At 46.3% G+C, this 12,308-nt stretch overlaps 1 protein-coding gene and 1 long non-coding RNA gene across 6 annotated transcripts in view; both read right to left on the bottom strand.

Moving 5' to 3' along the window:
- The window catches only part of PRKCE (protein kinase C epsilon), a 497,130-nt gene that overhangs the window by 85,205 nt on the left and 399,617 nt on the right, over window positions 1-12,308 (bottom strand). For all 5 annotated transcript variants that reach the window (XR_006215687.1, XM_042981318.1, XM_007097856.3 and 2 more), the window contains exon 11: window positions 3,155-3,309. Coding sequence is in view for 4 of the 5 variants with exons in the window: in XM_042981318.1 (XP_042837252.1) it covers window positions 3,155-3,309 (155 nt within the window). In the remaining variant the exon portion in view is untranslated. The remainder of the gene's footprint in view (window positions 1-3,154; window positions 3,310-12,308) is intronic.
- Window positions 9,713-10,426, bottom strand: LOC122237304. The gene is made up of 2 exons (XR_006215690.1): window positions 10,375-10,426; window positions 9,713-9,993 (listed from the first exon to the last, which is right to left on the bottom strand). It is a non-coding gene; the product is annotated as an uncharacterized LOC122237304 (long non-coding RNA).

Below are 12,308 nucleotides of genomic sequence, written 5' to 3'. Positions count from 1 at the left end.
CCAGACTACAGACCTCTGCACAACAGGGCCAGGGCATGAGGGAGTCTGAAGGCCAGAAAAGGGGACTGTGCTTTATCTTTAAGGGCTGAAGGATGCTAAAAAGGGGAGCATGTGACAATTGTGTGCTTTCAAAGAATGCTGGGCAGCAAACGGAGGGAGGACAGAGAGGAACGATGGGACACCAAGAACCGGTGAGGGAGTCAGGTCAGTAAACTACTGGAAACTCACCTGGGAAGAAGGAAGAAGGCCCCCAAGGTCAACTCTTGAGAGAGAGAGGTTTGGGATAGAGATCTTGTTTGGGGGTCTGGGGATAACTGGGGACTGGATATAGTGACATAGAGTCGCTGGCACACAGGAGTCATCTGAAAGCATGTAAATGTTGAAATCGCTCGGGCAGAGTATTTAGGGTGGGAGTAAGGAGGGATGAAGGCCCTGGGGAAAACCAGCATTTAGAGAATGGATGTTGGAAGGGAGAAGCAGCCGGGCTGGGTAATACAGAGACTGAGGAGAAAGGGTCAGGGAGGTGGGAAGGAGGGGGGGGTGGAGGGGAAGGTACAGCGCATAAAAGCCGATAGAGCAAGTGTTCACAACTGTGATGAGACAGACTTGGAAAGGAGAAAAGTAGAAATGTAAGGGAAAGTCAAGTTTTGGAATACCTGGGATGACAAGCCTAAGAGTCTGGACTTGGACCTGAAAAGGCAGAGTAACAGGTGTCATGGCATACAGCACGAGCTTGCTTATCAGTCACTTAGACTTCCCGGGTCTGTCACTGACCAAGTAGGGCCTTGGGCAAGCTATTTAAGGGGAGTCTCTGAATCCCTGCCAGTAAACTGGACAGTTTATACCCACTCCTAACAGGGATGGAATGGGGATGACATCTCAAAGGACAGAAATTCTTCCTCCTGCCACTGGCACCTAACAGTGCACTGCCTTGCAGGATGGGTGAGCCCTTTGCATACGTAACTCCTGTATCTGGAACTGGCTTGTGAGCTGCTCTGGGGGCAGAGATTAGGGTCTTAAACTAATTGAAGTCAATGGTCATTTGTTGAATATTTACTATGTGTAAGACAAGAAGAGTATGTAAAATAAGATGATTGAGGGGGGAAAGAAGGGGGGGAAGAAGGGGAAGAAGAAGAAGGAGGAGGAGGAGGAGGAGGAGGAGGAGGAGGAGGAGAAGAAATGGTCCTTTAAGGTTGTTTGCAACTTGGGGATCCACAGCGATGCCTACTGCTAACACAAGGTGGACAGCGGTAGGCGCAGCGACGCAAGTCTCAAATCCCATTCATTCCCAAATTGCAAATGGAAGTGTCCAGCCTGGAAAGACCTGCTCTGGCTGGTGAGACCAGGCTTTGTGCAGGCAGGCAGTGTTGTGTGAGGCCTCTGGGCTGGACAGGGGAGGGAATAAGCATGGGAAATTGGGAATTGGCAGGTGAGTTTGAGAAAAGCTACGAACCTTGGCGAGGTCAAAACAAGGTGCTATGGGGAGTAAGGAGAGAAAGGTGTCCTGGGCTATAGAGCAGATACAGCCTAAGCTGAGCCCCACTGAGTCACACACTGGTATAATCCCGTAACCCCTCCCCCAAGTATGGTGGCAGCTGTCACTTAACTCTAACCAAAAGAAGGTGGAAAAGATACGCTATCACTATTGTGATTATGTGACATTATAGGAAAAAGGACTTTTGCAGAGATAATAAAGGTCCCTAATCATTTGAGTGGAACCAAAGGGAGATGATCCTGGACAGTCCTGATCTAATCATGTGATCCTTTGAAAAGAGAACCCAAGCCTTCCCTGAAGGTAGAGACTCAAAGCAAGAAAGGTTTTCTTTCTTGCTGGTCTTGAAGAAGCCAGCCATGTGCTTCGAAGAAATGAATTCTGCCTACAAGCACATGAGCTAAGAAGAGGACCCCACACTTCAGACAAGCAGGCAGCCTGGCCTGACACCCTGATCGCAGCAGAGAGACCCCGAGCAGAGAGCTGGGGCACACGATGTCTGAATTCCTGACCCATGGAAACTGGGAGATAATAAATGAGTGCTGTTTTAAGCCCCGAAGTCTGTGGTATTTTGTTACGGAGCAATAGGAAACAAATACATGGACGCAAGATGCGGAGGGCCATGACTAGGGGCTAAAGAGCATGGGCTTTATTATGTAGGCCATGGGGAGGTCCTGACTATTTTTGAGCAGAGAGATGCATACTTTAGGAAACTAAGACTCATCAGTAGAAAGGAAGTCTGGGGGTCGGTTGGTCAGAACCCCTTCAAGAGCATTTACTCAGAGCACTATTCCCAGGAGAGAGTCAGAAAAGTTTTGGTGACTAAGTTCTAGGTTGAACCCAGCCAGCTATTATTCAACTCAATTAAAAAAAAGGGGGGGGGGGAGCAAAAGCAATGGACAGTCATTGAGAAAACCTTAAGGAACTTTAGTGTCCTTATTGCTAATTATAAATATTTACTCCCCCCAGAATTCCTGACCTCACAGAAGAGCCTGCGTAAATAGCCCTGCTCCCTTACTGGAAAATCAGTGTGTGTGTGTGTGTGTGTGTGTGTGTGTGTGTGTGTGTGTGTGTGTGTGTGTGTGTGTTTTCTTAGAAAAGGGACAGGGCGGCAGTAAGGGACTGGATGATCTGCAGTCACTTCCTGTTGGATATTGTCTAGCTCCCTTCCCCTCCTCCTCCTTGAATCATAAACCCAGAGACCCCCAAGCAACTCCTCCTTCTCTGATTCTATCTGTTGGAGACAACTAAGCCAAACAAACTCAGGAAGTGGCAAGAGGTTGGGAAGGGAGGAAGTTCATGGCACAGAAGGAAAAAGTAAGGAGAATGCCCTGATGTTGAAGGAAGAGGGTGGGGAGAGAGAGAAATGAAGGTCACCCCAAGGTCGCTCGGCGCCAAGCCTTTAAAATGTTGTGTTTGGGCTTTCAATCAAAACTGGCACAAACGGTGGGCCAGATCTCCCGGGGCTATTCAAATATTAACATTCACAGTGATAAACAGCCCCCAAAAAAGTCCTCTGTGAGCAAATTGGAACAAACAACTAATCTAAAGCGGGTTGCTAAGAGACCAGTTGGGCAGGAGCCAAAGTCAGTTCAAGTGCCTGCAGAATTCTTTATTTTTTCGCTGTCAGGGAAGGGAGGCGGAGGAGGAGGGAAGAGCTACCTGTAGATGACTCCATGTTGGTGGAGGAACATGAGGGCTGACGTAACCTCTGCAGCATAGAACCGGGAACGAGGCTCATCGAATTTTCGAGAGCGCTGAATCTGGAACATGAGGTCTCCACCATTGACATACTCCATGACAAAAAAGAGGCGGTCCTGAAAGGAGAACAGAAAATGCCATTTAGGTATTTCTACCGCAGCTGCCCACGCAGGTCAGAGAGGGTATCGTGAGCCCGACACAACAGAACTCGAGGGGGAAGAGGGTGCGGAGGTGAATGAGTGCTGGTAGCACCCAATCCAGACAGAAGACAAATAATGCAGACAGCACACGGATTAGGGTATGAGGTGTTATTTTAAATCTCTTCCTCTGTTTTATTTTTATGAACATCAGCTTAGTCTAGTGGAGAAAGCCCAAAGCTGACAGAAAGGAGACTTGGGTCTTTGTCTGATTTCTGTGACGACCTTGGAGTGTGTCCTTGGGCAAATCTCTGCCCCTTTGGAAGCTCCAGTTACCTTTACACGTGGGGTAGGTTGGATAATGGCTCCCCAGAAGAAATCCATGTCCTAATCCCTTAATGTGCAAATGTGACCTTAGCAAAAAAGGACTTTGCAGATGTGCTAAGGATCTTGAGATGAGAAGTTATTCTGGATCACCAGGGTGGGCCCTAAATGCAGTCACAGTTGTCCTTATAAGAGAAAGGCAGGGGGGAGTTTTTTGAAGCAGGGAGAAGGCAATGTGGCCTCAGAGGTAGCGACTGTGATGTAGTCCCAAGCCAAAGAACATGGCGGCCACCAGAAGCTGGAAGAGGCAAAGACGGACTCTCCCCTGGGGCCTTGGGAGAGAGCAGGACCCAGCCCACACCTTGATTTTGGCCCAGTGACACTGGTTCCAGACTTCTGGCCTCTAGAGCTGTGAGAGACTGGATTTCTATTGTTTTAAGTTCCCAAACTGGTGGTGATATGTTAAAGGCAGTCCTAGGAAACTACTACAAAGTAATGAGGCTGCAAGTGCCCCTTCTGCGAGGGCCACTTTTCACTCTGGAGGAGGTTCCTTCTGGGATTCCCATCTTGGCACATTTTCCCGTGGATTCCTCCCTCAAGGCAGCCTTCTGAATGGCCCGACCACACTCCTACCTCATGGGAGGAGGGGCCTTCTTTATCTGCCCTACGTGAGCACGTTACGTGAGCATGTGCGAGGCAGATAGGTGGATATTCACTTTGCGGTGAATTTCTTGACTACCATTTCCTAAGGCTGTGGGGGTGTGGGGTGCTGGGCTGGGTAGGAGACAAAGAATGACGAGCCAGCACTGTCCCTGCAGAACTTACCATCCAGGGGTAGAGATGAGAAATGGGCAGAATGAAAAGCAAAATAGGAGCAGAGTGTCTTAAAGATGAAAGAGCAAGAGAAGGGCGGGTTCTCTAAGCCAGGGACCATGGTGGATTCTGGACAGAGCTAGGGCCTGAGAAAATGAGGATGCGGGGGTGGAGGGCATGAACAAATCCCAGGATTTGGGGACAGAGTGAGAATGCCCAGGACAGGAGCTAAGCAGCTCAGCGGGGGAGGAATGTTCATGGAGCAAAGGGAAAACATTGATGTTGGAGAGGCCAGAGGAACAGAGCACATTCTTAACATATAGACAGAGTCTGAGTGAAGCTGCCAGGAGGAGGTGAGCATACTGTTTTCAACCAAAATTAGTAGAAACACTTCCATTAAGACTGACTAAAAATCACAATACTTCTTTATTCATGAAGCAGTCTTGATAGCATATTTACTTTACAATTGGAAGTGCTCTGAAAATAAGTCCCCCGTTAAGAATTCTTATGAATTCAGACTGCCTTCTCCTCCCACAACAGTGTCCAGATTTATTCAAGCTGTATTGGTATTCACAAAGGGCCTAAGGTCTGGCTTCTCTTCCATTTGTCTTCTTTCCCCTTCAAGACCTGCCTTGTTTTCTCCCCCAAGTATGATTCTAACTCAAAAATACACAGGCTGCCTTGCCAACCATTCACTCAATCATCCACTCCCCATTCAAGCCTTCATTACAAGAACCAAATGCCCAGGCTGACCCCAGCCCAATGACACCAGGATTTCTGAGGGTGGGACTCGGGCATTGGTAGTGTTCAAAGCTTCCCATGTGACCTCAACGTGCAGCCAGGGTTCAGAATCAGTCTTCCATCTGGTTTCTGCCAAGGTGTTTTGCATCTGTGAGATACATGGATTATAAGCTGTTCGGATTTTCCCTCTTCTGGTTTCAAGGATACCCCAAGAACACGGGTTTGTGTATCAGAATCACACAAAGACTTGTTAGAACATGGATTCCACCCCTCGTCCCCCGAGGTTTTGATTTGGAAAACCTGGGGTGGTGAATCTGAGAATCTGCATCTCTAACAAGTTCCCAGGTGATGTCAACGCTGTTGGTCTGGGGACCCCACTCTGAGAACCGCAGCCCTGAAGCACTGGGGGCAAGCCTTTCCACCCAGCAGTGCAGCTGTGTCACGTATCCGACGCTGCCCTGCTCTAGCTGAAACACGCCATCAGAAACAACTGCTACAGTGCCTTCCTATGGTCACCAGCCCGGACTTGGGCTTTAGCAACAACGCTGCATTTCCTCAGCTGACTTTGAAAGAATCCAAATCTTTCAGGAGGAGAAAACTTCGCTTCCCCATGCCCCTCTCCACTCCCTGACTGCTTTTTATTCCACCAACCCCAGACACACAGCATTTAAGAACAGGGTCCATGGAGTGACAGAGAAGAGCTCCCTCCTGAATCTGTCACTTACTGGCTATCTGAGCTCGGGCAAATGACTTCAATTCTGTCCTCAGTTTTCTCATCTGTAAAAAGCAGATGACATAGGACCTGCCTTACGGGTGTCTTACGGGGGATGAAATTCTATGTTAAGATGCATGGTTCACGACTGGTACTCTGTGAAGGTGGCCTATTCCTATTGTCACTGATGGCTGTATAGCTGCCACCATTACCAACTCTTCATTTTCCTGTCCTTTTAGCAGCATTTTCTTGTGATCACATCCTCTTCCTGCAAACGCTTGGCTCCCTTGGCTTTTTAGGCTGGTTTCCTCCCCATGTCTCGGGCAGGTTGTCTTGTGCCTACTCATGTGAACATCCTGAGGGAGGTTAAATCCCTTACTGTATCTCCAGCAGCTAGAATGGAGCCCGGCACCTAGTGGGTTACTAGTGTGTCTTTGTCGAATGCACAAGTTCTTGAACATCCACCATGCGTGAGGCTCTAGTTGCTGGAAATTCAACAGTAAATCAGAGCTGGTTTCCCGTGTTATTTCTATTGTTAACCTCACTTTGAGTTATTCCAACATTAGCTCATTCTGAACTTCTGTTTTAACCTTTCTACTCAATATACCTCAGTGTACATGGCCCCAAAGCAGAATCAACCCTTTTTAGATAGGATGGACTGCTGCTAAAGCAAGATCAGTTTTTCACTCCCCCTCCCTCTGTTCAGTGAGTTTGGATCCTTTCTGACCTCCACACCTAACACATCTGAGAAGCATGTTTTGATGCATAGTGAGAACCTCAAGTCATTCTGGGAACTGCTTAATTACATAAACTGAAATCAAAAGAAAGCTGGCAAACCCAGCAGCTACTCGTTAATCCCCTCTTGGCATCAGTAGAAAACAAAACAAAACAAAAATCCAACTTCCTGGTAAAGTAAGCAAATATGTTTTCTGAGGTAACCAAAGGTTTTAAAAGCCTTATTCCACCTCCTCCTTCCTTAATCTCACCTGAATGTCTAAAAAGTTACGGTCTTGTGATAGTAAGTAAAATAATAAAATTAGGAAAGAGATTATATGTCATGGCCATTTAGGGTAAGAATAGTTAATAATGACCTACAAGCCGGGAGGGCCACACCGTGTGTTTGAAATTCCCATTGGGCTCTGTTTTCCCAGAGCGCTAACCTTTCCTGCCTTTGAAGGGAAAGCTGGGCCTGCTCTGTTCATCTTTCAAGGTGTGATGGATAGCCAGAGGCTTCCTCTCAACAGCACCACATGTCCTGCCAATTGGATTTGTTTGGACGCACATTCTCCATCATTTGTTAGCTGTTTATATGTGCAAAGATTCTATCGCTTTTGAATCAATTTCACATGAGTGCCCAACAAAAGACTGGACTTGGAACAGTCCTCCTTTGATGTGCCAGTGACAGGATGAACGATTTCTCCAATGCACCATCTAAGGGAATCATGGATCCTCACGTCACACTCTGTGACATCTCCTTGACCCCTCCACATCTACACCATTTAATCTATCAGTTCAACAGGTCTTTCTTGGGTGTCCAGCCCTGGAGTGGGTACTTGGGGGGATATGAAAGATAACATAAGCCAAGGCTTTGGTTTCAAAGAACTAGAAACTGAACACGGGAAACCACAAAAAGCAACACAAAATGTTCTATTGTTATGTACGAATCAGATCGTGAAAGCTATGTATCTGGGTCATTACTTTCTAGCCACCATAGAGAGTAATCATCTGTCATCCAGGCCTTAGCACTTATGATCATTATAGGAAACAGTCATGGGAAAATCCTTTTTATATTTTATTTTCCATAATATCACTGGTCCTGGTTGAAGTGGCCATTTCTATAGGAATTTGGATGACACAAATCTGAATTAGAGTCAGGAGGGGGGGGCGGGTGGAGGAGAAGTCCTGGCAAGTGAAAGGAACAGCCCTCGAGGACAGAGGGAAACAGAAAGGGACACTGCATGTGGGGATGGGGAGGCTGGGAGCAAGCAGGTGGAAAAAACTTGCTATCTAGGAAATGGCATAAACTCTGGATGTGGGTAGGAAGACAGATTGGGTGGTGGGGGTGGTACAGGGAGGAAGTGGTTCTGAAGACACAGGGAGGAACCAAAGAACCCTAGAAATATTTCTGAGTTGTGAAATGGCATAAAGAAAGCTGATTTTATGCAAAGCTATTCTGGAAGCAGACTTCAAGATGGAGTGGTAGAAGGCAGCCTGAAGTTATTCCCACTGTTCCCTATTGCCACTGTCCTAAATACTTCATTATCTTTGAACAAGAATAACAAGCCATCCTTCCTCCTCTCTATTACACCTCCTTGGTAGAACCAAAGGAAAAATCCAATCACTCTGGGAAACTTAACCAAAACAATTTTTAATTTTTTATTTTTTTAATGTTTTTGAGAAAGAGAGACAGAGTGAGAGTGGGGGAGGGGCAGAGAGAGGAAGACACAGAATCCGGAGCAGGTTCCAGGCTCTGAGCTGTCAGCACAGAGCCTGACGTGGGGCTCAAACTCATGAACCATGAGATCATGACCTGAGCTGAAGTCAGACGCTTAACTGACTGAGCCACCCAGGTGCCCCAACAATTGTATTTCCCCACAAAGAAAGCAAGCCATCATCACAGGAAACATCCTTTTTCTCACTGGAGACTCAACTCTCAATTAATAGAGAAGAGTCTCGTGTGAATAAGAATTAGGATTAGTGATGTCAGCGTCCCGATGCAATAACAAAAATAATTATCACTTAAATAATGTTGTCTACAAAAAATTATTTTCACACATTCTCAGTCCTTCTTCTCATAGGCCTTCTCTTCCTTTCGTCTCCCATTGTTCAAAGGCCTTACTTGAGTGTAATGACCTTGTTGTGATATTTCCTCAAATTCAGATTTATCTCAACTGAATGCCTATCACAATAACCGATTCTGCCAACAGCAATGGTAGCATGGGAAATAGAGAGTGGGTTTTCACATGGCTGTGTCTTGTAACGATCTTCTAGAAGCAATCAAGGGTAGAGTCCACCCTACTTTGGGTAAAAGGGGAGATGCTTATTTTCATGTGGGAAAGCCTTAATCAGAATTGGCCAAATAGTAAAAATTCCACTTGACAGTTTGCCGGTTGAGAAGGTCTAAGCTTCATTCAGGTACATCTGATGTTTGTCTCCAATTGCTTAAAACTATGATTATTTGACATACACAGGATGCCCCAAGTTTAAAGTGACCTAAAGCTGTAGCAAACTGACTCACCCAATAAAGTTCAAATAAACATTTCCTGCCTCTGACTAGAGCTTCACTTTGCTCAGAGAACAACTTCAAGTTACTGCCAACCTGCACCACGCACTTTCAACTGTGTGAAAGCCAGGGGCAAGAGGAAGGGTGTGCATTCAATACATCAGAGAACACTTTCCTTTTACAGCGGTCATCAACATCTTATGAGAAAGAAGCTTCTATGACATGACACGACAGTACGTATGGAACAGCCCCCAAACAGGCTACATGTCCACAATGTTGACTGCTGGAGTGTCTTCCTGCCATGAACAAGGGCAGTGTCTGAAGTTAAGTGGGAATAATGGCATGTCATTAATTCCCCTCCCCATTTTAATATTATTTTGAGAGAGAGAGAGAGAGAGAGAGGGAGAGAGAGAGGGAGAGAGAGAGGGAGAAACAGCACAAGCAGGGGCGGGATAGAGAGAGAGAGGAGACAGAATCCCAAGCAGGCTCCATGCTGCTAGCACAGAGTGCGACACAGGGCTCGAACTCACGAACAAGGAGATCATAACCTGAGTCGAAATCAAGAGTTGGACGCTTAACTGACTGAGCCAACCAGGTGCCCCAGTTGCCATTTTGAAAATGATAGAATCAAGAGGGTTTCAATGGGGAACAGTGAAAAGGATAGCAGTGTGGCTTTGCTGAGTCTCTTCCACTTCACCACATCATCAGAGCGTCACTGTCTTGTACCTCAGTGGCACCTCACAAAACCCAAGGTCCTTCTTCCTGGTTTCCCCCATTGGCTGTTTTGTTCATCAAGTGCCACTCCTGTGGTATAGCATCTGATGACTGTCCTCTCTCCTTGGCTGTTGACCTGGACTCCAGGAAAGCACCAAGGTGTCAGGAACCTTGCCCCTCACTCGTTTGCTCAACTTAGTGGCCCAGTCACCCAGCAGAGGTTTTAGGCTCTGTGCTATGCCTACTGCCCACCCAGAATCTGGTCTTCCCATTCTGGGCAAGATGGTGACATAGGCCAAATCTGTCTTTGATGATACCAAGAGATCATTTAAAGAGGAAGAAGACACTGCCTGTTCATTGGAGCCCATTGTCACCAGTTGTTGGCTGTTTGAAGCCAATGTTAAGGACCTCTGGAATGTTCCTTCTAAGTGTTTTTAAGCATAGGAATAAAAGTATTCTTGTTCTAACTCCATTTTCCCAACCCAGCCAAGGTCCACATCATAGTCTTGTTCTTTACCAATGTTCTTCCCATGAGCTCAGGCTGTTCCTCCCAATCCAGTGTGTGACTGTATCCAACTCTGCTTGTTTCTCATGCATAAGCCTTCCTGTGTCTTTGTTAGGTCATAAGCACCAATAGGTGGGGCTCAGGACATCCCTGTCTTGTGTAACCCCATCTTGTCTAGGCTCGGTGCATGTGCAGCTGAGTAAAGAACTAGCTGAGATGCTCAGTTTTGGTGCTAGAGATGGACCCCACACAGGACTGAAACAACTCATTTAGCTGCTGCTCTGATTCCAGAAACTAAGCCGTCACCTTATCGTTTCCTGGGCCCAACACAAAAAGCAGCACCTATAGAGGTCATATTGAGGTGTGATTTCCAGGGAGCTCATGCACCTACTACCCTGCAAATAAAGCCTGTGGTCCTGGGTTAGGTCAGTCCTTGAAGCAGGTTATTGCTGTTGCTATTGTTTTTTCTGTTTCTCTATCTTTGTTTTTGTTTCTGTGCTTACTTGATTCTATTTAGAGAAAAATCCAGCTCACCACTCAGAGGATTAGAACGTACCCACATTCATGGTAAAGTGACCAAGTCTATTCAGTGAAAAGCAATCAAGGAAAGTTTTTTTCAATCTTGTGTATACAAAACAACTGACCAGTTAGCTGAATTGTTCCCTTTACAAGTAGCTCCTTTCTTACCTTTCTTTTCTTTCCAAAGATTATGCAAAGTTCTTGTGCCAGCTTTAAAGATAAGCAAATACCAGGTAGGTGACTCTGAATGGAGAAGGTACATCAATATTTCCCTTCAATTGTGGGAAGAATACGGAACCTGCTTAGATGGAGATATTCAGGTTGATCCGCACCAAACGTGAAGAAAAGGAAAGCTGCCCCCCACGTCTCCTGGCTCTGGGTAGCAGACAGAGCTGATCATCTGTAACAAGATCCTAGAATGTAAATTCCTGAACCAAAGGTTTCCAGCTTCTTCCATTCTAGCACTCTGACGGACAGAGTGTGTTCTCATGAAAACCATGGCTTTCCACAACAGGAGGCGTCTCCTGGAGTGATCAGAGCCCCGTCCCCTGCATCTGGCTCCATCTCTGCAATGCTTAACACCATGCTGGGCTCATCCAAGCCATTCCAGTAATGCTGTACGAAAGCACTTACTGTGTAGCTGATACTGTGTTGTGTCGTGCGTTTTGCAACTGTAGGGCCATACGAAATCAAATCAAGGGCCTGAAGTTCCCACCCGGGGCTAGAGAGCTGTGGTTTCACTGCATCATTATATTTCTGTCTTTTCCTTTCTATCAATCCCACTTGGCTTGACTTTTAGTCCCATAGTCACGTTGTTGGACTCACATGCATGGCTGCCTTGAACCAAATAAGCCACTCCATGATGGCAAGGAAGCGTGGTTGACATCTCCACTGTGCTAAATCCCCTTTCATGTTCTGACTCCTTTAATAAAGCCGAAATGAAAATGTGCTAATCTGGGGAAAACTGGCAACTTGGAAATAATACACTAATGTACCCATACAACTCAATCCTGTGGATTCTGAACGCTCAATCACATTGTTTTAAATCTTAAGTGGCATGGTTGGTGGCTGCAGGCGTGCTAAAGAGGATTTCCATACCACTTCACTAATACTCTCATTTGATGGCAGATAGAGCGTGAAAGGTGGTTTTTTGATTATTAAATTCTTTGATCTCCATACTACTGCCCACGTTTACTCAGAATGCCAGGCGGTGTGGTGAGATAAACTTCTAAATATTTGGTGTAATAGCACAGGGCCCTCTCAAAGGAATTGTTTAGCTACGGTTGTGCTATTGTAAGAAAGTGCTAAATTCTGGCATGTGTTGCTTTCAAAAATCTATGGGCACGGACTCCGATCGACACCAGGTAGCCTGCACTAAACAGGTATAGGTACTCAAAAAGCGGAACACAAACAGCGTAGGTTTAATC

This window comes from Panthera tigris, chromosome A3 (assembly GCF_018350195.1).
Source record: "Panthera tigris isolate Pti1 chromosome A3, P.tigris_Pti1_mat1.1, whole genome shotgun sequence".
NCBI classification, from domain to species: Eukaryota; Metazoa; Chordata; class Mammalia; order Carnivora; family Felidae; genus Panthera; species Panthera tigris.
The sequence above is the reverse complement of the archived record's forward strand: the minus strand, read 5'-3'. Positions and strand labels throughout refer to the sequence as shown.